The following is a 26,761-nucleotide window of genomic DNA, read 5'->3' on the forward strand; positions in this document are numbered from 1 at the left end:
GCTCCGCTCCACATTCAACACGAAGCGAGACAGATTTCAAGAAAGTTGCCAGTGAGATTTCGAGCAGAGAGAAGTCGCTGGGATCCAGGCGGCTCCCCGAACAGCTGCTCAAACATGAGTTAAGTTCCACCTACACCTTCGTTTAATTATTAAGAGGATTTGTGTTTTCAGAAGCTCTCAGAGCGTCTGTGATGGAGACACCAACACACCTGAGCTCCGAGTTTTTAAAGTCACATTAAAATAACCCAAAAAGTGCAAAGTCAAACATGCACACTCTCACTTTTTACTGAAATAGATGTAAATTGTTTGTTGTGACAGTAGAGTTGTAGACGTCAGTGTTGAGGAAACCGGCGAGGAGCGAACAGGCAGCATTCAGACGTTAAACACAACCCGGTGTCTGGGAGTGTGTGTGCTGCTTCAACACCTCCAGGTTCACATGATGTGAAGTGTTTCTGGTTCCAGTTAAAAAACAGTGAGGAGGTTCAGCTGCAGATTCCCACTGAGAGAATCAGCTGATTGATTCCCCGTGAGTCTCGTCTGTCAAACATCAGTAGTGTTGTTGTAGAGCTTGCGACCACATTTCCAAGTTTCTTGGTCTTGTCTCGGTCTCAGTTCAGCTGGACTTTTTTCTCCTGACCAGTCAAGACCACAGCTGCAGTGACATATGTCTCTCTGTCACTGTCTCACTTTGGTTTCTGTAATGTAATACAATAACTGTAAGATGATTAGATTTGTTCTACTAAAGTCTCTGCTTGTGTTAAACCATGTGAACAACTTGGTGTCACCAGTGTGAACAGTTCCGAGTGCAATCAAAGGCAGCATTAGATATGATATAGATTGAATACAGTGATGGTCTTGAAAATGGTCTCACATTGGTTTGGTCTCGGGTTACTTTAGGTGGTCTTGACTGCAATACTAGTCTGTAGGTCCTAGAAGTTCTTGATTCAGTTCCCAGAACAGTCTCTCTGAGTCTCTTTGGTGTCCAGTGTTTTTATTTCGTGGTCTTTTTCAGTCTTTCTTCTTGGTGGGTTTGGGTTTGGTTGTTTTCAGTCGTCCGACCGCCAGTGTGACCGACACTGAGCTGCTTAAAAAGCCTTAACCCTCCTGTTGACCTCCTGGGTCAAGGAAGGAAGGAAGGAAGGAAGGAAGGAAGGACAAAAGGAAAGATGGGAGGAAAGAAAGAAGAGGAAAAGGAAGGAAATATAGAAGGAGGGAGGGAGGGAACAGATTGGGTCAATTGGGTCAGGAAGGAAGGAAGGAAGGGAAAAGGGAAGGAAAGAAAGATGGAGGGAGGGAGGGAACAGATTCGTTCAAGGAAGGAAGAAGAAAGAAGAAGGGAAAGAAGGGAGGGGAAAGGGATTGTGGAAAGAAGGATGGGAAAAGGGAAGGAAAGAAAGATGGAGGGATAGGGAACAGATCAGGTCAATTGGATCAAAAGAGGAGGGAAAAAGAAGTAAGGACGGTAAGGAAGTATGGAGAAAGGAAGGCAAGAAGGAAGGATGGAGGAGGGGAACAGATTGAAGGACAACAGGGGGGTTAAAGCTGAACTATGCAAGTCTGGTGTCTCTCCTCTGTGTCTCTAACCCTCCTCTCCTCCATGTGCATTTGTTTCCAACGAAGCCGGTGAGAAATCAATCCATGGAGCGGTGGATAATGTTATTTATCATCTACCATGTTACCATGTGTATATCTGTGTAGTCTTATCTGTCATAAACAAGAGATTACGGGTTACGGGGCGCGTTACGTTTGTGTGGCGGTGTCGCCATGGAGACGAGAGCTGGGACACCGGGTCGGAGGCTCTGATCTTACAAGGTTGGTTTTCAGCCAAGAGACGCTAGGTGGAAGGCAGAGAGCCTCCATTCTCCCTGGAACAAGCCGTTTAAACATCACAATTACTCCAAAGCTGATTAATAAATTAACAATTTAAATTTAACAAAGGTAGGAATCTCGCATCGTTCCTGTTTAAAATCTTTGAAGCTTTGTTTTTCTTGCAATATCGGGTTGAGCCGAAGTCAAATCGACTGTGATGATGACATTTGATTAACAGAGCGCAGTGTTCACTTCAGTCCGACGCTGTTTCCTCTGATTCACTGCGGTCGACTGCTTCAGTCAAAGTCTCTGATCGACCGCGACTTGTCCGACCTGCAGAAAAATACATTTGACAGTAACATCTCTGTACAAGAAGGAGAAGAAGGAGGAGGAGGAGGAGGAGGAGGCCGACATCCTGGCACAGATAAGAGCAGTCGGATCCAAAAGCTAATCCTCCATCATGCATGATTGATTGATTGATTGATTGATGGCTTTTGAGGTCACCGCTGCAGCTTCTTTTTAAAATCCAGACTGTTATCGCTCTGTGATATTGTTACATTGGTCAGCGCTAGTCTAGTTTTTGCGGTGTAAGCCGTCGTGCGGCTCTGTACGAGACACATCTATAACATCAGAATGTATTGACACGGTTGGACAGGCAGTAATGATCAGTGCTGCAGAGTTATTATAGCTCCTCTCAGCTGTCACCACCGCTCATCATCACGTCTCGTCCAGCTTCAGAGGAAAGAGCCACTCTATCATGTTCCAGCTGACGATCGCTGGGTCTGTTATTATTGTAATTTGAATTTAAAAAATGAACTGTAGAGTTAAAGTAGCTTCACACGCCTCTAAATCTGCTAATTTGATTATAGGAAACATTTATTCTCTTTGTCATGATGCACCTGGAGGTATACTGTCACTGCTACCAATGGTTATTTTTGAATTCAAGTAGGTGGAAGTGTAAAAAAAAAAGATATATATATTATAAATATATCTTGCAGTTTGTTGAGAGAGAAAAACAACCTGAGCAAAGGTAGAAATCCGATAGTGGAGTTGTTGTAGAGTGTAAAAGCGCCATACAGGCCGCTGAAGGTCTCCTCTGTTGGAGTGCAGCCATTCATTCAGCCTCTTTTACATCTTTCTCTTTCTCTTTCTCGTCGCTGTTGGGACTTTAGAAAAGGACTGATGCAGAGACCTTGGGTTCAGTTCCATTTTCTATTTCAATACCTTCATCGTTGACATCGGTCGGTTCGCTGAGTGGAGGCTGTTCAGACACGAGTGCTAGAGACACTTCACTGAAGCATCTTCATGTTGAAGCTCCGGGTGTCTGGTCATCAGGTCGAGCTCACGGCTGGTGGTCCAGGTAGATGGAACTGATGTTAGGATGCCTTTAAAGGAATAGTTCACCAAGAAATGAAATTCAGTCATTAGTGACTCACCCTCATGCTGATGAATTCTCCAGAGTAGTTTTTTATTCCTCAAAGTGCATCTGGAGACCCAGGAGGCCAGTTCGTAGTCCAACAAAAACTATTTTTTTGTGTAATAATAATAATAATAATAGATTTTATTTGTATTGCGCCTTTCATGGCACTCAAGGTCGCCTCACAGAAAAATAGATACATACAGAACATCTCATAATAATAGTGCAAAAGACACAGCATAAAAACAGCATAAAACAGTATAAAATATTAAACACAGCGTAAAAGCACCAAGGAAAAAACAATGAAATGAAATAAAACAAGTGCAGTGAATTAGATGTTATTTTGTGTAGTCCATAAAACTACACAAAAACCATTTAATATTCCTCCACACTGCTCGTCCACTGCAATCCAAGTGTCCTGAAGGGAGATAGTCCAGAGTTTACTGGAAACAACGTAATTTCGGACATTTTTACAGCCTAAACAGTCCTGGATTGAATTTGCCCGGGGCTCTCGCGTTCACGCGATGCACGCGGAAATGACCAGACTTGCCTCAATGACATTGTTTCCAGTAAACTCTGGACTATATCCCTTCAGGACACTTGGATTGCAGTGGACGAGCAGTGTGGAGGAATATTAAATGGTTTTTGTGTAGTTTTATGGAAGTTTTTGTGTCTGGCCCTATTACTCTCATATAAAGTTTTCGTTGGACTAGGAACCGGCCTCCCGGGTCTCCAGATGCACTTTGAGGAATAAAAAAACTACTCCGGAGTATTCATCAGCATGGGGGGGAGTCACTCAATCAATCCTAAACAATACCTTCTGGTATCAGAGGACGTGGAGCAGCAGAATCAAATCGGTCTGGTCCAAAGTGAAGATGTGAGTGAAGACGTGTCTTCATCTGAATAAACTCACTCAGCTCTACTGCTCCTGCTCCTCTTTGTAGTTTTTTAAGCACTAAAAATAAATGTGCTGATGCTGTATATTTTAGTCATTGTCAACAAAAGCAACAATGAATGAAGCAGAACAACAACAACAAGTTCAGTGTGTCCAAGGACAGAAAAGGAAACTTTATATTTTTACAGATGAACATGTTTTATTTGTAAAAGCAGATGGTGGTGAAGTCAGGAAGGTCGGATTTACAATGATGTCAAGACAAGAGGACAGGAAATAACAACGATACAAGATAAAAGAACAAACGTGTAAATGCAATTGATGAATAACAAGTAGAATCTGTAGCGAGCTCCAGGTGGACGATGCTCAGCATGAACTCTGGGACATGGCGTCTTTCCTCCTGGTCTGATGTGGTGGAGCGTGGAGGTAAAGTGTAATAGACGAGAGAGCTTTGTAAATAAACAAACACAAATGCAAATCACAGGGCTGTGAGACAGACGGAGAGGCTGCAGCCACGACTGTTATAAGTCATAAACCTGAGAGCAGAGAGGAAGGAGGAGGTTTTATCGCTGCAGCTTGAAGCACAAGACGTCGCCACGATCTCACGCTGATGAGAGGAGGAGGAGGAGGAGGATGAGGAGGAAGAAGAGGAGGAGCTCTTCACACAAAGATCTTTCAGGAGCACTCGACAAACGCGAGGGGATGACGGATGACACCACTAAGATGGCTGCACAGGCAACCCAAGACACATATAAATGTAAATATGCTTGATATCTATAAGGATTTAAAAAGTACGGCAGTCGTTTTATGGTGCAGTCGATCTTGAGTCCGTACGTTTCGATCCCGTTCTTTGCTAACGTGACATCGTTGTTGCTGATTTGCATGAGTCATGTTTTTTTTTGTGTTTTTATTGAGAATTTTTCTTCATGCAGATGTAAAACCAACGTTTATACAGGTAAATGCAGAAACAAATATAAACACATGGGTCTTACTGTCTTAGCAAACTGTCCATATTCCCATTTTCTTTTATTCAATCAAGTCTTGTCCTTTGTCGCTGTTCGGTCTTAAATATCATCCATCTCATCCATTTCTCTTCAAACTGAGCTTCCTGTAGTCTAAAGGGGTGCATCATTTTTTCCATTAGTGTCCATTTATCCTGTGTTGGGGTGTCCTCTATTCCCCATTTCCTTGTAATGGCTTTTGTAGTCGCTGTTAGTAATATTTTTACCAATTATCTCTTCTTCACTTGTATATTTTCTTCACATACTGTAAGTTACACAAATACAGTACAGTACAAGACACAGGAAATCAGGTATTTTCAACAATGCATCGTGTAACATTTTCGAAAATGGTGTTTTTTTTAATCATATTTCCACTTTTTTTAAAAAATATTTTCATGTCGGATGCTGCAGATGATCCGAAGTTTAACCAAAGTCCAGCAGCAGAGAATTGATTTCACTTTTTCACTGCTCGTCTGATTTCAATGCATCATGATGCAGATGATGGTGAATTACAGTTCAGGAGTGATGCAGTGTTTCCCATACATTCACTTATTCGTGGCAGCCCGCCACAAATAAATTACGTCCACCACAAATAGATTTTTCTGCTTTTGGCTCGACCAACGCAATATTGTTCCGTTCATTCATCTCCGCATAGCGCTCTTTCTCCGTTATTGTCGTTCACACACGCATGCATGCCAGTTGTGCGCGGTTAAAGAGACTCATACGGCCACGGTCTTCTTGCAAACCTGTGGGAAATACTGGTGATGTGTCAATTAGTCTGGGAAGAGGTGGAGTGATATGGATGAGAAATGGGATTGGACCGAGGTGTTGGGTGGAGGTGCAGGGTAAGACCAAAGAATTCCTCAATCTACGAAGATCGCATCCTTCGAAACGTGTCGCCTCTTTATTTGGGCTGTAACTATGGCAACTGAAGGAAAAAGATGGTATAGGCTATGTATAAGTATACGTGGAACAAGGACTCGTCCAAACGAAGCTGCATCTTAAATTCTCGACTGTGCAGATGAAGTAAAGATGGCAGCCTGTTAATCCAGAGTCGGTGCGTGGCGTTAATCCTGCTGCTGGGTCCGCGCCAGACGACTCATACATCACTGTGGGGCTGAATCTGGGAGCTGCCAGTGTGTGTGTGTGTGTGTGAGTGAAACCACTGTAAACATTTGATTAATTGCTGAGAGGCAATTACAAGCAATTAAAGTTCTATTATGTCGGCAGTGAAGGACAACGTGAGTTAATCTGGTTATCATCATGATAATTAGCTCATCATTTTCTCACCAAGTCTTAATGTAAAAAACAAAAAAGAAAAGAAAAAGAAATAAAGTTGTTTATTGGTTTGTTTTGAACCTAAACTACAATTTGTGGTTGTTTTTTTTAAAAGGCGGTGAAGACGCTTTAGAGCCAATCAGAGCAGCCGTATATAAAAATAATGCAGCGTTAAACCTCTGAAGCTTCGTTAGACGGAGCACTTTGTGGTATCGCTCACTGATCTTCACATGGGAACTGAGTGACACAGCAGTTTGAGTCTGGTTTCATCTGGCTGCTGCTGCTGCTGCTGCTGCTGCTTGATCTTCAACATGAGAAAATGTCTCACACTCAATCCTCCTCTTTTTCTTTTTCTTCTTCTTCCCTCCCTCCCCTGCCTCCTTTTCTGTCTCCTTTGCTCTTTGTTTTTCTTACCCCCCTCCCTCCCCTCCTCTCCTCTCCTCCCCTCCTCAACCCTCCACCCCTTAGCAACAGCCAAACTACTGGAGCTTCAAGGTCAGTGCCAATATTGTGTTTGTGTTTCAGTGTAAATCTGTGCCTCTGTGTTGGATTTGTCTCTAATAGGATAACTCTCCATTGTGTCTTGTGCATGCCTGCTCGCCTCTTCACCGCCACATCCAGTGTCGCTCACATTTACCAGCTCCGGCTTTTTTTTTTTTTTTTTTGTGTCTTTTTTAACTCTCTTTATACAGTAGCGTCGTGCAAAAGTTTGGGCGCTGCTGCTTTACAGTAAAATGTAATCTGTCAGTGTGAACAGTTCAGCAAGTGGAAGATGAAATTATCTTAAAAAAGGCATAAAGTTACAGATGACACGTTCCCTTTACATTTTAAAGGGATAGTTCAACATTTTGGCAAATTGGCCCATTGCCATAATCCCTATAGTCATAGCAGTAGGTTAATTACCTTTAATTGTTGGTGCAAGCTGTTTTTAGAACGGCGGAGCAGAGCCGTGAGCTGCTCAGAGCTACGCTACGGAGGCTAATGGGATTTCTTGGTTTCCCTCATCAAACTCATCTAATACACAATCCAACAACTCCACAACGCTCTGGTGGACAAGTTGTGACCTGCACATTCACCACGCTATGAGATAATAACAGAACGTTACCAGACAGAGTTGTTTTAGAGGGAAATTCATGCAAAACCAATCAGTCTCTGTATTTCCCTCTAAAACAACTCTGTCTGGTAACGTTCTGTTATTATCTCATAGCGTGGTGAATGTGCAGGTCACAACTTGTCCACCAGAGCGTTTTGGAGTTGTTGGATTGTGTATTTGATGAGTTTGATGAGGGAAACCAAGAAATCCCATTAGCCTCCGTAGCGTAGCTCTGAGCAGCTCACGTCTCTGCTCCGCCGTTCTAAAAACAGCTTGCACCGACAATTAAAGGTAATGAACCTACAGCTAAAACTATAGGGATTATGGCAATGGGCCAATTTGCCAAAATGTTGAACTATCCCTTTGAACAATATATGTATTTTTATTTTCATCTTTTAAATTTTCAAACTGACAGAAAAGGAAAAGGGCAAAGGTTTGGGCCCCCTGCATAGTTAGTACCTATAGCAACAATAGAGCGTTTCATGTTTAACTTTATGCCTTTTGGAGATCATTTCATCTTCCACTTGATGAACATTTTGACCAGTGGTGTCCAAACTTTTGCATGATGCCACTGTTTTTGTTCTGTAGTAAATAAAGTGCAGACTGATTAGTTGCATGTCCATTTACTCAACACTTGTGCTGCTGTTATTTTCCTACTGATTTGACTCCTGGTTGTTGTTGTGATTAATGAACACAACAGGCCAGCTGCTGCTGTGAAGTGCAGTGTGTGGACTAGTTAAGGTGGAAGTCTCCAGTTTCTGCAGGGCCGTGATGCCTTCAGTGACTCATTGGCAGCTGTTTCCTTTTGGTTTTTAAAGAGAGGAGATCGTGTAGTTTAGAGCGGGTTCATCATCCTCTGCTGAATAATGAAGGGAAATGAAACGGTAAATCAGTCTGGTTATCGGCTCCCACAGGTTCTTAGGAATGCGAGCAGCGTCGTCGGCTCGACTTTGGTCCAGACTGAAATATCTCAGTTTGTTGGATGGATTTCTGAAGGATGTTAACTGGTCCTGTGGAAAAGATTCAGACTGACGATCGATAACATTGATTATTGTGATGTTTTTTGATAGGTACAACCTGCTCACTGTCCATCGTACATATGACAAAATAAAGTTTAGTGGCAGCATCATTTACATCTGAGACATAATTTAGTTCTATTATAGATATATCCTCCTACTCCCTCAGATCATTGGTTTTGTTCTCAACCAACCAAATGACTTTGGCTCATGTCCGACCCTGAAACAGTACAGAGGCCAAATGATGCTTCAGTTCTCAGAGCAGCTTTTAATTTAATGATAACAAATGAACATTCAGGATACATCACAGTATCAGGCCTTAATATGAGGAAAACAAGGTTTCATTTTAACCTTTTACTGGGCGAGTGACCACATTCAGATCAACTCAGATACTTTCATACTTACATTCATGCAAATATTTAAACTTAGAACAAGTATTTTTGCATTTTTTACACATTTTTATTCATAAATAGATAATCCTTTGACTATTTATGTATTAAACATATTGTATAGGGTGGATAACCATATATGGTAACTTTATTGGTGTTGATTTCCAGCTAATTTTCATGTTTTTTCTTTATAATATAAGTAAAAACACTCCTCTAATAGCCTCCAATAATGGACCAGGGTTGAAATATTGAATATAGAATATAAAGGAATAAACATTTAAAAACATAGTTATATTTTTGGTTGTTATTATTTCTCCTTTGTGCTGTTACACCTGTGATTGGTCAGCCCACAGGTTGGGAGCTACAGTATTGAACAAGATATTATTATATACAGTATCATGATCTCTGGGCTGGACTGTATCCAGATGTTACATTTCAGTTTCTCCTGAGCCTGCTGTGAAATATCTCGTACAAAACTTTGCGGTGACGTTCATGGTCGTGAGAGGATGAATCCTGACATTGGTTCTGGTTAAACTGTGACAACTTGAACCATCCACTTCCTTTTCATCTACAATCGTCATCATGTCGACTCCTTCCTTCCCTCCACATACATATTCTCTCTCCGTGCAGCAATATTTCCAGTTTAAGCTTGTCACAGGCGTAAAGTTGCAGTCAGTGTGCCCCCCCTCCCCCTCCCCCCTTTGTGAGCCCCCGGGACTGTTACACCTGGGTTATTATTTGATTAGCTGAACGAGAGCTCCTGAGCAGTCCGGCGAGCAGTAATGGAGACAGCTGCAAGAGATTATTCATGCCCTTATTTCTTAAGGTAATATGAATGTAATCTGTGCTGCGTTACGCACATTTCGCCTAGTGACAGAAAAACATGAGAGATGGGATTATCTGACATGAAGCAAAAAAAAAACATCACACGCCAGAGTGAAGCCCACGCCATCACAAACACGCCGAGTCGCCTCCAGGATTTCTGAACCACTCACATGTGCCCAGCAAAACCACCACCACCACCACCGTTAAAAACGAAACCTCATTTCCACTCACACAGATTTCCACCGCGGCTCTGGCAACGCTGGGATGTAAATAGTGTGAAATGCACAAGTTAATCTGAGAGTGGAGGAGCCATTAGTGGTCATCAGTCACCGCCAGCTGCTGCAGCCGCCGCTGCCGCGTTGCAGCTCTTATTAGTTTGTTGCCACGGTCGGAGCAGAGCTAGTACGCCGAGCCGGGTCTGAAGTTTCCACACTTTTTCACTCTCATTAGGTTGAGAAGAGAAAAAAGAAAAAAAAAAAGAGAGAAGATTTTTTCAGCGTGAGGCGAGCTCCACCAGCAGATTAATCAAAGTCTGGAGTGTTTTGCTCCTCGTGTTGTTGTGAACAAACAATGGCATTTAAAATTTGAGAGTGGAAGAATTAATCTCACCAACAGAAGAGGAAGAGGAGGAGGAAGAGGGGAAAGAGGAGGAGGAGGAAGCTGCAGCATGAGAGTGTAATCCTGCCATAATGAACGTCTGAGTTCACCTCGTTAGGATTTTAACCCTCCTGTTGTCCTCCTGGGTCAAGGAAGGAAGGAAGGAAGGAAGGAAGGAAGGACAAAGGGAAAGAAGGAAGTTAGGAAGGAAGGACAAAGGGAAAAAAGGAAGGAAGGAAGGAAGGACGAAGGGAAAGAAAGAAGGAAGGAAGGAAGGACAAAGGGAACGATGGGAGGAAAGAAGGAAGGGGAAAAGGAAGGAAAAATAGATGGAGGGAGGGAACAGATTGGGTCAAAAAAGAAGGAAGAAGTAAGGATGAAGGGAAGGAAGGAAAGGAGGGAGGCAAAAAGGATTGTGGAAAGAAGGAAGGGAAAAGGGAAGGAAAGAAAGATGGAGGGAGGGAACAGACCAGGTCAACTGGATCAAAAGAGGAAGGAAGAAGAAGTAAGGAACAAAGGGAAGGAAGGAAGGAAAGAAGCAAGGGGAAAAGGATTGTGGAAAGAAGGAAATGAGAAAGGAAGGAAAGAAGGAAGGATGGAGGAAGTGAACAGATGAAATGAAGGTCTAACTTCCTGCCGGTGGTTTGTATCCACGCAGAAAGAGCGCTGACGGTTCATTGTGTTGATTATTCATGTGTTTCTGACCTTTAAACCCTAGACAGATAAAACCAGAACGACTCAAGTGGGAAAATATTTTTCTACCTTTTTATAAACTAGCTGAAAGAACCATTTAAAATCCAGAACAAATGAGTAAACATTAAAAAAAAAAAGGTTTAATCGTTTTTTGTTTTTTTTCCCCCGCTAAACTAATTCAACTCTATATGATGCATTATTAGTTCCACCTCTGCCTTGAATACATTACGCTCACTGCACCGACCCCTCTGACCCCTCGGTGCAATGTGGCCTGTGGGAGATTGTGCTGCCGTTGTGCATTATGCTAAGCTAAGCACTTACTGCAGCTTACAGCATCTTAAACCATAAAATTACTCGATTTTCTTAAAGGCTGCTTTCATGCCTATCGCTGATACAGCCGACAGAAACCGCTGAAGGATTTTTCTCAAGTGGAACAATAGCAGCGCTGCAGCTTTAGGATTAAACACGGTGTCAAATGTTTGATGCATTTTTACACTTTATACTATTAAAATAGTAAAACGACTGATATTCTTTTCATTATTATTATTATTATGATTATTATATTATTATTGTCAACAAATCCCATTAAAACTACAAAACAGACAATGCAGGTGTTTTCACAGTGATAGATCTGATTCTTCTGAGCTCTAAAAACTATAAAAACAGAGAAAATATGACTTTTTTGCACATGATTTTGGTAAATAAGTGGAGGTCCAGATCTTCTTTAACGGTTAATTATTGATATTAATCATAAATCAGTGCACTCGATCAATAATTCAACATTTAATCGTCACCTGCTGCTGCTAAGTCGTATTTCTCAGAAACAGAAACCATCAGACAGACATTAGATTTTATTCTGCGTGGTGTTTGAAATGTATGAAGTCTCTGGTTTAACCTGTCGAGACCACGTCAGTGAACCACGGCGTTGCCCAGGGTGACGGGCTCCTTCAGCGCCACGAACACACACACACACACACACTCTGTAGTGTATATATAGTCTATAAGCACCTCTCTTAACAAGGTGACACAGAGTTAAATACATGCAGACACACACTGAGCTGCAGTGAAGAAAAGTCTGTTAAAGATACAATAAATATAAAGTTTTTTAAAGAGAGAGCTCAACCGAACCAGCGAATGAATTGTGTATGAATCCTCCACTGAAAATAGTCCCTAAGAAATGTTGTGTTAATGTTTCCTAAAACCTGCAAGACCCTGACGGAGGAAACGCAGATTAATGCTCGTTTCCATCTGCTGCTTTTAAAGAGGAACTATGTGCAATATTTTTACCTTAATGAACCAGCTCCAGAGTCCTAGTGCTGGTTAAATCAATGACTTGTAACTAGTTCCAGGGAGAATGGAGGCTCTCTGCCTTCCACCTCCCAGCTCTCGTCTCTGCGGCACCGCCACACAAACGTAACGCGCCCCGTAACCCGTAATCTCTTGTTTATGACAGATAAGACTACACAGATATACACATGGTAACATGGTAGATGATAAACAAAATAATGCACATGGAGGAGAGGAGGGTTAGAGACACAGAGGAGGAGAGACCATAGTTGGAGAGTTCAGATTTAAATCAAATTGTGAGGAGTTAATGTGGTAACCCTTTAATTTACAGGCCACTTATTACGTCATAATTACGTCATAACGTCAAGAAATAGCCTAGAAATAATGGCCAATTTCATAATAATGTCATGTTTTTCATAAAGGCAAAAGATTACACATGCTTTTCATGCTTTTAATTTTTTGGGGAAGGCCAGAATTTTTCTTCACCAATCAATCGATCGTTATTTCTTAGCTACTTTTCTCGACCTTACTGTGAAACTGACCGTTAATTCTAGGCTATTTCTAGACATAATGACGTAAATACCGGTTATTTCTTGGCTATTTCTTGACATTATCACGTCCTTAGCGGCCTGTAAATTAAAGGGTTACCGTTGATGTTTGAAATAAACGGTCGGTGCCGTTAAAACCACTGAATAAGAAGAAGAAGAAGTGGGAACAACAAGGTGACGTGACTGAAATACTGTAGCAGCTGTCAAACGGCAAATGGTGAAAAATAACATGGAAATCAATATTATTTACATGATCAATACACCACATGTTGCCACTTTAGAAGGAGCTTCATGTCTTTACCACTGACACATGATGATGATGTAGCAGCGTTTCTCCAGTGTTGTGGTGTTTCTATAAACCGGTAAATGTTGTATAAGACACATAATCTCTTCTAATTTTAGTGACAGAGCAGCATCTTCTTCCTCTTCTTCTTCCTCCTGTCGTCATGTACAGTAGCAGCTGCCCTCGTCTGTGGAGCTGGTGACAAACACACATGCTGCCCCCTCTCTCTCTCTCCCTCTCCCTCTTTTTTTCTCTTTCTCTTTTCCCTTTTCTTTTTTTTTCCAATCTGCCTCTATTCGTTCTCAGGCTGCAGCTCGTACAGGATTGGTTATCGCTCCTCTTCCTCTCAGGGAGCCGGGGAGTCTCGCCTCCTCTTCTGATGCAATAGAAACCCCTGCAGCAGTGCACTGCTGAGCCTCTGTGTGTGTGTGTTGTGTGTGAGGGGGTTATATGTATGTGTGTGTGTGTGTGTGAGGGTGCGTATGTGTTTAATAGTCCCCCACTTGTCCCCTTTGATGTTTCATTAGTTTGCCAACTCACTAAATGCACACACACACACACACACATGGATGATACTCCCACTGCAAAAACACACGACAGATTAACAAACAATTATATTAGGTGGATTGGATTTGAGCGCACACACATTTTCACACACACACACAAACACACACAGACTGTAAAATAAAACGTGCATATGTTGCGCACACATTCCCAGACCCGTCCATCCCATATTCCTCCACAGGAGGAGGTGGACGTGGACTCGAACATGTGACGCCGTCACTGTCACCGACACAATGGAGCTGCGAGCTGCTGCATGACTCGCTCCTTTATTCACTTCTACAAATATCAGTGCTTCATTTTTTTTTTTCTGTCTGGAGCGGCAGAAGTCGCCACCGCAGCTCCGTCGTCTCAGACAGAGAAACCATGGAGCCCAGTTATTGCTGAGCAGCCATCTTCATTTTGAGGGGGAATTACAATGGGATTCTTCTTGTGCTTGTTAAAGTAGCCATAGTGACGGAGGAGATGAAAAAGTTAATTAAAGAGAAACCATATTGTACTTCATACACACTAACACAAAGACAGGACAGGAGGGGAAGGTGTTATGGAGAATTAAAAAACACATTCCTGAGTTTTTTTCACCATGATTCATAAAGATGCTTTATGTTCACGACTCCTCCTCCTGTCAGACTGAACTGAGGGCAGAATGATTAGCATGTTAGCTTTATATAAAGATTATAAAACGGAAAGGTGAAATCCGGCGATCTGATTGGTTGTTAACCGTGGTATATTGAGCATATACCACGGCTACTATTCTAAAGCCTTATCACAGCGTAAGCTATCACTCCGCGTCAGGCACGTATGACTGGTATGAATGGAAGTTGTTGTCATGTATCCATGACAACGGACTGTTGCAGTCCGTAGCCCAAGACAGCTGATGTTTTTACGATGTTAAAAAACGGACTAAAGTAGTTGAATCCACATGTTTAAGGTGAACTTTCACCTCCGGGGAGGGTTAACAATGGTAGAGGGGATTGAGCAGTGACTTTCATCTGAAAAAAAGCGGAGGAAAAGACGAGATGCAGAGCTAACTAGGAGCTAACGTCTGGAGAGGTGGGACTATTTTTTTCACAGTGAGGCTATTTTATTGGATAATATGTATTTCTGGTTGAATAAAACTACATGAAATGATTGCGTATCCCTCTTTCATATTGCCTTTATTGGTAACCGTTTTATAAAAGCAATATATCACTCCAGTCCGTGGTATATGCTCATTATACCACTCTAAGGGGGTTGTCGTCCCTCCGCTTCGCGTCGGGCCGAACAACGCCCCTTAGCCGTGGTATAATGAGCATATACCACGGCCTGTCGTGATATATTGCTTAAATAACAGCTGTTTAAAGTGTGAAAAACAAACCAGTTCCTGCAGGTTCAATGTCTCTGGTCACTTGTTCACAGTTTGTCGTGGCTTTTTTTTTAGATATATTTATGTCGTTTTAAAAGGTTTTTGGACACATCTGTGTGTGTGTGTGAGTGTAAACAGTGAGCCGGCGTTGCTAGGAGACCGGTTGTCATCTTTCTCAGCACGCCGCTGCCGACGGGCGGAAAAACAAACGTCCCCCTGAATGTGGATGTGAAGGTGTGTTGGTTTTGTTTTCCAGACGGTCCACACAGGGTTTTTGTTGTTGTTGTTGTTGTTGTTGTTTCACAATGTTGCAGGATGGCAGTTAGCCTAGCATGGTAACGACATCACTCATGTGTGTTGCTGTTCAATTCTTTGATGTAAATATAGCAAAAAGTCAAAATAATAGATTAAAATGCAGATGCAGCTTCTGTTTGAAGACAGTTATTTAGATTTTTGTTGAATTAAATGATCAAATTCATGATGTAAATAGTTAAAGATCAACACCACTGATTCAGTAAGAGCGGAAGAAGAAGCTGACGTTTTGTTTTTGGTCTTTTATGGGAAACATTTTTAGTTTTACCTTTTAAAAAGGTCATTTTCATTTCATTTATTTGCAGATATTCAACAACTTGGTCCTGTGGTTCACCTGGTGGAACAGGAACCATTTAGTTTGGTTCGATTGCAGGGAGCTGAAAGCTCTAACAGTGTTGTATTTATCACTTGGTTCGGTTCTGCTTTCACACGGCCAATTCTGAAACGCACCAAACTTTATGAATAATGTCACCCAAAGAAAACAGCTAACAGCTTTATAAAAACAGCTAACTGTGGTGTATATAAAATAAAACAGCTAATATACATCTCACTTTCGTCTACCAGCGTACGTGGCCTGTTGACCGTCATTCATGGAACCACAGTTAGGCTACCTCTGGAGAAAATTTCACTCTTCAATGAGGAAATGAAAGAAAAACGGCACTGGACGAAAATACGGACTACGAGGTGTTTGTGTTGCTAACATTACAGACACATTGTGTAGCTATAGATGTAGGCCGGTGAGCGTTCACTCTGCAGACGAACGGCATCACGGTTTTTTTTTTGTACTTGCAAGCGAACCAAGACGCACGTTTTCAGGCAGACCAGGGTTCGTTGTTTGGTCCGCTCCAGAGTCCAGATGAAGTTTCACACCGCCTGCACAAACAAAGCGTCTTTACCTCAGCAGCACAGGTTTGATTCCCGTCTGTGGCCCTTTACTGCATGTTGTCTAAATCATTTTTAGATGATTGGCAGCTGTCAAATAACAGATCAATCCTCCAGTAATCTATTCTTGTTTTGTTCCAAACTGCACTGTAACAACACTACAATATATTTTACAATTATCACACAACGCTTCGATAATGAGTCGTCTGCAAACAAACACGAATAAAAAGTGTTTTTTTTTTTTTTTGTTGAATGGTTTCTGCGGCTCCAGGGAGAGTGTGTGTTCGTCTGTGCTCCACGTTTTTTTTCTTCCACACAGAACAGAGACGATCCCCAGACAAACCCCGGCCATATTTGTCCCAGCGAGCCAGCTCAACGCTAACCCGTTCAGACAACTGCTTTTGTTGGCGCTCACGCTGCTCGGCCGTTGATACGAAGCTCGGCGGAGAATCTCTATTCCCCTGATCTGACTCGGAGAACAGCGGAGAGTGTTTTCCACCGCTAAAAGGCTTAGGCGGCCGGCTGCTGCTGCTGCTGCTGCTGCTGCTGTGTTTCCCCCCTCGACCGGCGCTGTGCTGAGGCACGTGGCCAGAATCACTTATTGACACTTCGCTGCCATCTGTCAAGGCTGCAAGCTTCGCTTAGCAGGCCGAGCATTAATAAGGCTGAACTTGGTGGAAAGCAATAACAGGATGAAAAGTTCCCACTGGATTTCATGTGAAAGACAATTATCCTGCACTGTGGGCTGTTTACTGTCTGAAGTAACACTCACACACCGACCAATCAGGAGGCTGCACTGTGTTGGTACTGTAGACCAGTGGTTCTCAAAGTTTTTTACATCAAGGACCCCTAAATTGACACACATTAGACCACGGACCCCCATTGGACAAAATTTTCAAGCAAACACCAGAAATACACAAATATTTGTTCTGAGACTGAAGAACGTTACTTTTGTCAATGTACATTCTAATTAGGGCCAATGATGTGAATTTTTGGAAATATTGTAGAGACATTTCTGGCAAGAAGTGGTAGCCTACAATTTTTCCAAAAACGTTTAAACAATTCTAAAAAAAATGTGGTAAAAATTAACTCATTGAGTGCCGCGCTCCTTTCCAAAGTTTTAGTCAAGTGTACCGACAATTTAGACCATTTTTGACTTTTTATTTTAGAGCCATAGTGTATTCTATATTATTGCCACCAACACATACTGTAGCTCAATTGAAAGGTCAAACTTTATGCTTCAAATGGCCACAAACCGTTTGTTTCTACGTGCCTCCGTTCCTGAGAAAAGTCAAGCTAAACATGGCTGGGTTTCACCAAAATCCCTGCTTTTTTTCTAGAAAAGGAGATAGAGCGTCTTTTATGAAAGGTGCTCTGTTTGTTCCTGTCGCTCTTCAGACACTCGCATTTCTGGATCAAAGGGCTCGTATAAGATAAATATATACAACAATTGTTGTTCTATTCACAAAACCACCATCGGGGGCGGGGGGGGCGCCACTAAACAACAATAACACAGACGCACCGTGCCGTGTCACAGCCTCTCGCCGCGGAACGTGAGGCTCTGCCGGCCACAGCGGCTCGCGAACACCGGTCCCGCCGGTGGTCGCGGTCCGTCTGTGGTACGGGTCGGTGGTGCCGGTCTGCTTTGGCCCAGAGACCATCAGATTTTACCGCGGGAGGACTTTGGGGAGGACACGGTGTTGCTCCAGATGAAGACCGGGCGGGACTGTCGGCTGAGAGCTTCCTGGTTCAGCTCCCAGCTGCTGCAGCCTCGCGGGTGAGAGCGGAGCAGCTGCGCTGCATCCACATGCAGAACTCCGTTTGCAAAAGCCGAGTTATGATAAAAACGTCCAGATCATGAGCTGTCATGAGTTTTTGATCGTCATCTATTTCAGTTCTCCTCGTCGTAGAGTCCCCAAATTTACATATAATGTGTATTAAAGTGTCTATTTTCATAATTTAAAAAAAAATCAAAAAACGTAAGATCTCGTTTTTGGCACTCAACGCATGGGAACGAAAAACGAGAAATTACGTGGTTGGCACTCAATGAGTTAAAAAAAAAAAAAAAAGTAAAAAAAAGAAAAATTCTAGAAAGAAATGGTAAGATTTCTATAAAAAAAGAAAAGAAAAAAAAGTTTAACATTTTCTAGAAAAATATGGTAAAAATTTTCCAAAAATAAAAAGGTAAAAAAAAGAAAAAAACAAAAGTTAAACATTTTCCAGAAAAATGTGGTAAAAAAAAAAAATTCTCGAAAGAAGTGGTAAGATTTCTAAATTAAAAAAAAGTTAAACATTTTCTAGAAAAAAGTGGTAAAAATTTCTCAGAAAATTGTTTCAAAAAAATTCTAGAAAAAGTAGTAACATTTCTAAAAGTAAAAAAGTTAAATAATAAATAAAATGTTAAAAATAAAAAAAATTCTCAACAATTCCAGACAAGAAGTGGTAAAAAATCAAGATACAGTTGGGGACCCCCTTGAACCGTCTGAAGGACCCCTGTGGGTCCCCGGACCCCACTTTGAGAACCACTGCTGCAGACTGTGTGTGTGCGGCACGAGGACGTTTTTATTTTTATAGTTTGTTTTATAGACGGTGGAAATCAGGAGGTCAGACGGATCGAACACGTCGTCCGGTCAAGGTCGAACACATAGGAAACCTCCGATCAGAGCACGACACGTCGACCGTGACTGGACCGGCTCAGCGGGGGGGGCAAGGGGTGAGGATGGAGGGGGTTGGGGGGGTGAACAAGAGGTTCCCTCCTCTCACTGTAAAAACCAGCGCCCTTGAGCAACGCAATTAACCCCCAGCTGGAGCCGCGCTGTGGGAACGAGAACACGACTGTGGCTAAATCAGGCAGCTCACCACTGTGTGTGTGTGTGTGTGTGTTCCTTCACCTGCCTCTCTCCCTCAGGCTGTTGTTGTGTGTGTGTGTGTGTGTGTTTCTGTGTGTGTGTGTGTGTGTGTGTTTCTGTGTGTGTTTCTGTGTGTGTGTATGTGTGTGTGTGTGTGGGTGTGTTTCTGTGTGTGTGTGTCGACTGTAAACTCCAGTTCAGACGAAGTGACGCAGGATTTTTCTGAGCCTCAGTGGAGAGGAATGCTTCGCTCTGTGGTCGTAATGCCCGTGAAATCTCTGAGTTCGGGGGGTGTGGCAGCTGTATGTGTGTGTGTGTGTGTGTGTGTGTGTGTGTGTGTGTGTGTGTGTGTGTGTGTGAGAGACAGGGGATGGGGGGGGCAACTGTACAGCTGTGCACAGCTGCCCCATCAATCAAAACACTGCTGCATATTAGCTGGTGGGAAATCAGTGTGTGTGAGGAACAGGCTCTGTGTGAAACGTGGATCCATTTGGCTCCGTCAGGTTTTTACAGGTTTAAGGTTTAAATCCTGCAGCTTCACATTAGTGTTTATATACAGATATATATTTAGATTTATATATACAGTCCTTCTATACAAGACTGAGTCCGTATAGAGTGAAGAAGAGGAGCTGAGGAAGCTGTTTTAAACACGATGCTGGAGGTAAGAGTCAGAAACATCTGCTGCTGCTGGTTCCCTCAGCTCAGAGATGATGAAGATTTTCTACAGTTCACAAATTAACAGAAACCTCTAACACACTAACACACTAACTAACTCTACTCTAACAGCCAGTTGGCAGCAGTATGTGTTCAGGACTGTGACTGCGAACTGTTAGCAGTTAATTCTCACAAAAACTAATCAAACCATGTGTGTAAAATGAATAATAATAAAGATAATAATGAGCTCGTCTGTTTCCAGTGTCATTCAGACACAAATGTAAAAGGACGTGATGCTACATGTTATTGTTATTAGGCTCAGGACAGTGGAGGATATAAAGTCTGTTGCAGATGGATCAAGTCTCATAAAATGAACATCGAGTATCGAGCTGATAAAACTGAGTCACAGTCCGACACCGAAACATGTTCAGTTTTTATAATAAAATAACACCGAGACTGTTTCTGCTTCATAAATAACTTACATAGTTTATTTTACTTAACGTTAAATCTCCCTCTGCATCTTTTATAAGCAGCAAAAAAACACTAAATAATAGATTTATAATGAGCTATAAGCGGATATAGGTGTTTATTCATGTATTAGTCAACAGCTCCTGTCTGAACGTATAATAAATAAAACGGCTGCTAATCAATACTCACGGTGATGCGCTGCTGTTAATCAAAGCTGATGCCAATATTTTTTAATTAATGAACTTAATTAACAGTAATTGCAGTTTGTGTCTCTGCTCCGGTGGTTGTCACTCAGTCATGAGCTTCAATCCAGATGTTGGCAGCTGTGTTTAACCTGCTGCAGTGAAGTATTAATGGTTTTATCTGGTAAAGGTTGTAGCTGCTGTGATTCTCATCATCATCATCATCATCATCGGTATCGGTGGCGGCGGTTCTGCCAGCCTGCATTACCCAGAGCTCGGTGTTTGGGTGCGGGGGCTGCATGTTTGTGATGCAGCCAGCTGTTTGGTAATTGTTTTTGGAAAGAAAAAAAAAAAAAGGATAAATGACTAGTTGAGTAAAAGCTCCTGATCTCGGACTAACTGGTGTTAAATTCAATTATTGTAACGAATTACACGCGCAGAGTGAAAACGCGTCGGCTCTCTGATTGAATCTCTGATTTATCGTCCGTGCTGCAGAAATGAAAAGCAAAGGAATTTAATGCTTTTTATTTAAGGACATTTCAGCTCCTGGCTTTTTCTTCTTTTCTCTTTTTTCTTTTTTACCTCTGAAGTCGTCATGAAACAATGAAACAATGATACTGGAATAACAAGCAGCAGCAGCAGCAGCCGGGCTCGGTGTCACAGTCGTAGTGGTTTAGTGCAGCTTCTCCAAACAAATCGGCCTCAGAATAAAGAGACTGAGACAAAAAGACAAAGGCAGAACAACAGGACGCCGGTGCTGAGACGTGAGGACGACGGTTTGATCCCCGAGCAGGTGGAACGAGACGAGTCAGTCAGTCATCTCAGCTCAGTGAAAACACTTCAGTCCAACCTGCAGCTTCTTAAAGGGATAGTTCAACATTTTGGAAAATTGGCCCATTGCCATAATCCCTATAGTCATAGCAGTAGGTTCATTACCTTTAATAGTCGGTGCAAGCTATTTTTAGAGCGGCGGAGCAGAGCCGTGAGCTGCTCAGAGCTACGCTATGGAGGCTAATGGGATTTCTTGGTTTCCCTCATCAAACTCATCAAATACACAATCCAACAACTCCACAACGCTCTGGTGGACAAGTTGTGACCTGCACATTCACCACGCTATGAGATAATAACAGAACGTTACCAGACAGAGTTGTTTTAGAGGGAAATTCATGCAAAACCGCTGATGCACGTTGCCTTCAGGGACAGTTTTTCATCAAGCAGTCTCTGTATTTCCCTCTAAAACAACTCTGTCTGGTAACGTTCTGTTATTATCTCATAGCGTGGTGAATGTGCAGGTCACAACTTGTCCACCAGAGCGTTTTGGAGTTGTTGGATTGTGTATTTGATGAGTTTGATGAGAGAAACTAAGCGTAGCGTAGCTCTGAGCAGCTTGCGGCTCTGCTCCGCCGTTCTAAAAACAGCTTGCACCGACAATTAAAGGTAACGAACCTACTGCTATGACTATAGGGATTATGGCAATGGGACAATTTGCCAAAATGTTTAACCATCCCTTTAAAATCCTGCTCGACTGTTCATGCGGGACGATGTAAACAGGCTGACGGACTGATTTACTGAGGGCGTGAACATCTGGCAGCTGCTGGTTGGACGCTGAGCTGTCGTCCGTTATGTGATACGATGACTGTGCGTCTCTGAATTCACCCTGGAGATGTTGTTGAAGCACTGACTCACTCTGTTAAATTCAACTGAGTTTATGTTTGAGAGGAAAAAAGATGAGTCGATTGATCATTAGGAGGAGATATATAACATAATGACTCTGTTTTACTGATCAATGAAGCAGAAATGATAAAAAAAAACGTATTGGCTTTTGTTAGTATGTGCTATTTCTTTCAGTCTTTTACAGTTATTAACTGGATTTTAGACGGTTGATCAGACAAAACAAGACATTTAAAGACGTCAGCTGACAAAGTGTGACGGATATTTTTCATTATTTTCCCACCAGCTGAGCCAGTTTACAGCACCCAGCTGGGTTTTTAATATTTCCAGTGTTAACCATGCGTCTGATGGACAGATACAGCTCATAACCATGACAATGACACAGTGTGGAGCTGCAGGAGTTAATAAAAGATCAGACTCATTGTTTTTCTAACACGAGTTCATTTGCACAGTTACTGTAGAAAAACATACAAAGACAGAAACACAAAGGTCAAAGGTTCAGTGTTGTATTATTTTACCAATTAATGCCTCATTTAATTAGACTTACAGATTTAAAAGTTTCTGTTTACAATTATTTCTGAAAAGAAAAGTAAAATATTTAACAACGGAGAGTTTTAAATAAACAAACGTCTGATATTTTTGCTTTAAAACCTTATATGAAAACATTTTCCACTTCATATTCTGTCAATCGATGAATCATCAAATCAAAAAGTTGTAGATTTGTGCTTCATTATTTAGTTTTTCGCTTTTATACATGAGAAAGTTTTGCAGATTTCAACAGCAGATAGATTCTCTCTTTTCTTTTTCTCATTATAATAAGTAAAGTTAGTTTCTAAAAAAAAAAAACATTTCAACTGAACTTAATCTGACTGAAGTTGTGTTTATCATTTGGATCCATCAGACACGACTGAGGCAGCAGCTCCTCTTCTACTACAGTTAGAAAATACACAATAATAATAATAAAGAAGCACAAAGGATGAAGAAGTATAAAATAAAAGTTAAAAAAAAACCACAAAGAGACAGAGGAAGAGTTCAGAATTATAGAAATCACAACAGATGGAAGATTAGTGAGGCCACAGAGGCCAGTGAGCAAAAATAATGACAGATTTCATTTTGTATAAAAATCGTCTCTCGTGGGGGAAACAGTGACAAAAACTTCTGATCTCAGAGCAGCTGCAGCGAAATTAAAGTGGAGTCGGGTTTAATCCGCGTCACATAATTCACATGCTGCCTATAGTATATGTCAGAAATCAGTTTTTCTATCCACTCGAGATGAGCAACTCCAACCTCTTCAACTTTAAAGGGATAAGCCAACATTTTTTTTTACGGGTCTTGCCTCACTCCCGAGTCCATGACCAGCAGATAGACACCATCCTTTCGACTGTGCGTGCAGTAACAAGGGAGATAGAGCCGTATCGCCCGTAATTAGCTTAGCTCAAACGCTGTATCGGAGTGTATAGGTAGTGTTAGCCTGCCTCCACCTAAAGTCATCAGAGAAACTCTTCAGCAACTCTAAACGGAAACTGGCGGGCCGATCTTCGTCTCAGAGCTGACAAAACTCTCCGGTAAGGCATCTTGAGCGGTCAAATGCTGGTAACGGGACGAGATCGGTCAAAACGGAGGGTTCAAGCAAAGACGGTTTATTTTGGTTCAAGCTAACTACATCGAGGGTAGCTTAGCTTCCTGTTTCAAAGTAAAAGCACAAATTCTATCGTCATGGTTTTCTGTATGTAAAGGGCAACGGGTGTTTTATTTTGTGAAAGTAATGCGAAGTGCGTTGGTCACAGCGGCTAGCTTGAGTAGCGCCGAATTCGTCCGAACAGAATTGTAAACAGCTGGTATTTAGACAAATTAACGACACACTGCTGATCTAAACGGCTACTTTCTCACCTAAAAATGTTTGAAATGTCGATAAAGTGATATATTTACAGAGTTTAGAGCTAAAATGAAATCAACTTCTGACTGGCTCTTCTTTCGGCTCGGGTAGGAGGCAGGCTAACACTACCTATACACTTCCAGCGTTTGAGCTAAGCTAATTACGGGCGATACGGCTCTATCTCCCTGGTTACTGCACGCACAGTTGAAAGGATGGTGTTTATCTGCTGGTCATGGACTCGGGAGTGAGGCAAGACACGAAAAAAAAAATGTTGGCGTATCCCTTTAAAGAAGTCGAGTATGTAGCAGTGTACCTTTCACAACAAGAGCCCGCCTCTCTTTCATTTTGAAATCTCCATATTTTACTCCATCAAACTCTCATTTTCTCCTCTCCTTGTTGGACCGTGTCCCTGCATCAATCGATTTCATCCTCACCACAGATGCATCACTCTCTCTCTCTCTCTCTCTCTCTCTCTCTCCTTCACACACACTGTGTTAAAGCTCAGCGTGGCGCCGATTCTCACCGAACCTGTCACGACTCATCACCGCACCTGAGGTCACTTGGACATGACGAGTACATCTTCGCTGCTTTAAATGACTCATAAGAGGAGCAGAGGCGGCAGGGAGGAGGATGGGGGGAGTAGGGAGGAGGAGGAGGAGGGGAGTAGGGAAGAAGGGGAGTTAATTGCCCATTACAGTGGATGGAAAAACAGCAGAGTTAAATGAGCAGTGGAGCTTTATGTGTCTCTAACCTGAAGAGGAACTCCTCTCCTCTGCACCAAATGGAAATTAGCCAGTTAGAGGAGTTAGAGACCATATCTCTTCATCCATCTTTACGTCCTCCTCTGCTGTGTTTACTCTCCTCTTCACTTTTTCCTCCATATTTCATGTTCTGCCGTGCACTTTTTCTAACCTCTATCTGTGCGCTCTCCTTCATCTTCTCTTCACAGCTCGCTAAACACAAACTTTATAATTCCCGGGTGTTTTTCTTCTACTTTTCCTTTTCTTTTTTTCTTTTTTCTCCTCTGTAGCTCGACTTCTTCAGGACGGGAGGTTAAATCTGCAGCAGCGCACGTGATCTGTCAGGCTGTTTAGAGACATGCGGGGGGGGAAAAAACAGTCCCGTGTTGTATAAAGTGATTATAAAGCAGCTCTAGGTTCTATATTAATACTGTGAAAGTATCAAAGCCTCAGTCCACAGAGAAATGCACACAGCCTGTATTCAGAAACTGAGCCTTAAAACCAGCCGTCAGGACTTCCTGTCACTTTGTGATGTCACAATGATACAGTCACAACAAAGCCCCGCCCCCAAACCACCTGGACCCACCATCCATCCAACAACAACTTGCAGGATTTGGTTTCTCTGAGTGTTTTATTCTGAAATCTGCTCTGTTTTTTTTTTGGGGGGGGGGGGTTGTTTTTTTTATTGGATCACTCCGAAAACATTCAGCCAATCAGAAGAGACTCTCAGAGCCTCCTCTCTTCTGATTGGCCGACACCGACCTGTTGTTACTAGAGCTCCAGAGAGAAGCTGAAAGAGAGAGGAGATGGAAAACTACACTGAGATGGTTTTTAGATCTTCTCATGGATCAGCCCTTCAAAATAAAACACACAGTGTTTCTCTGAGTGTTTTATTCTGAAATCTGCTCTATTTTTTTATTGGTCAGCCAAGATTGGCTGACACCGACCTGTTGTTACTACAGCTCCAGACAGAGAGAAACTGAGAGAAAGCTACACTGAGATGGTTTTTAGATCAACCCTTCAAAATAAAACACAGATAGTCAGACTCAAACTAAATCCATGTAAAGTCACTGTACTGTAAATGCAGAAGAAACAAAGAAAGCAGTGAGAGTTTATTAATTCGGTTTCTTTCTCTCATATTATTTGTGTGGTTGAACTTCACACTCGTGGTTCTGGTGGTGTCCTGGAGGATGTGTACAGATGTGCGAGGCGATGTGCGCAGCGCTGCGGGAGCTCATTACCGTCTCCTCTGGGCTGGAAAATGTCTGTCAGTAAAGATTCATTAAAAGCCAACAACCTGCTGCAGCGGCGGCTCCTCGTCGTGTCGTAATGAGAGGCCCCCCCCCACCCACCTTCCTCATCCTCCTCCTCATCCTGTGGCCACAAATTGCACAGGTGAAATATCTGCAGCGTTATGGGTTTGTAATTGAGTCGAGCTCCGTCGTGGTCATTAGTGCGACATCGCTCATATTGGCCGACGATCGTTGTTGTGAAAAACATCCACTCATTTTATCTGAGCTCAGGAAAGCTTCCTGTTCACTCACACTATCTCTCTCTATCTCCTCTTTCTGAAGGTTTAATTGATCGAGTGGTTCTTCGTGCTTCATCGTGCGTCGGTTTGTCGAACTTTGTCTGGTTTTATCTGCAGGATTCAGCTTCTTCTTTTTGTTTTGTTTTCCAGTGCAGCCTGTGTTTGGTAGACAGAGGATGATGTAAGAGCTGCTTTGTCTGAGCTAAACTGTTTAATGTGTCTGTGCTAAAAGCTTCCCCCCTTCCTCTGCTTTTGTTTCTTTCCATTGATTATCGAGGCCATTTTGTTTGTCTTTGTTCGCTCGCTCCACTTCTTCGTCTTTAATTCTCTACTACTGCATCGTCTGGTGTTGTCGTACTGGAGACCGCATTTTCAAGGTCTCAGTCGAGCTGGATTTTACCGCAAATGTCTCTCTGTCAGTCTCTCACTTTGGTTTGTGTGATGTAATGCAGTAACTTTAAAGGAATAGTTCACCAAAAAATGAAATTCATGCTGATGAATACTCCAGAGTAGTTTTTTATTCCTCAAAGTGCATCTGGAGACCCGGGGGGTTCGTAGTCCA

At 42.3% G+C, this 26,761-nt stretch overlaps 1 protein-coding gene across 6 annotated transcripts in view; it reads left to right on the top strand.

The window, feature by feature from the left end:
• Nucleotides 1-26,761, top strand: part of srcin1b (SRC kinase signaling inhibitor 1b) — a 139,022-nt gene that overhangs the window by 63,809 nt on the left and 48,452 nt on the right. For all 6 annotated transcript variants that reach the window (XM_085760814.1, XM_085760816.1, XM_085760813.1 and 3 more), the window contains exon 3: nt 6,866-6,892. In XM_085760814.1, coding sequence (XP_085616940.1) covers nt 6,866-6,892 — 27 coding nt within the window. The remainder of the gene's footprint in view (nt 1-6,865; nt 6,893-26,761) is intronic.

Source organism: Trachurus japonicus, chromosome 19, assembly GCF_045865225.1.
Source record: "Trachurus japonicus isolate A0001 chromosome 19, Traja_1.0".
NCBI lineage: Eukaryota > Metazoa > Chordata > Actinopteri > Carangiformes > Carangidae > Trachurus > Trachurus japonicus.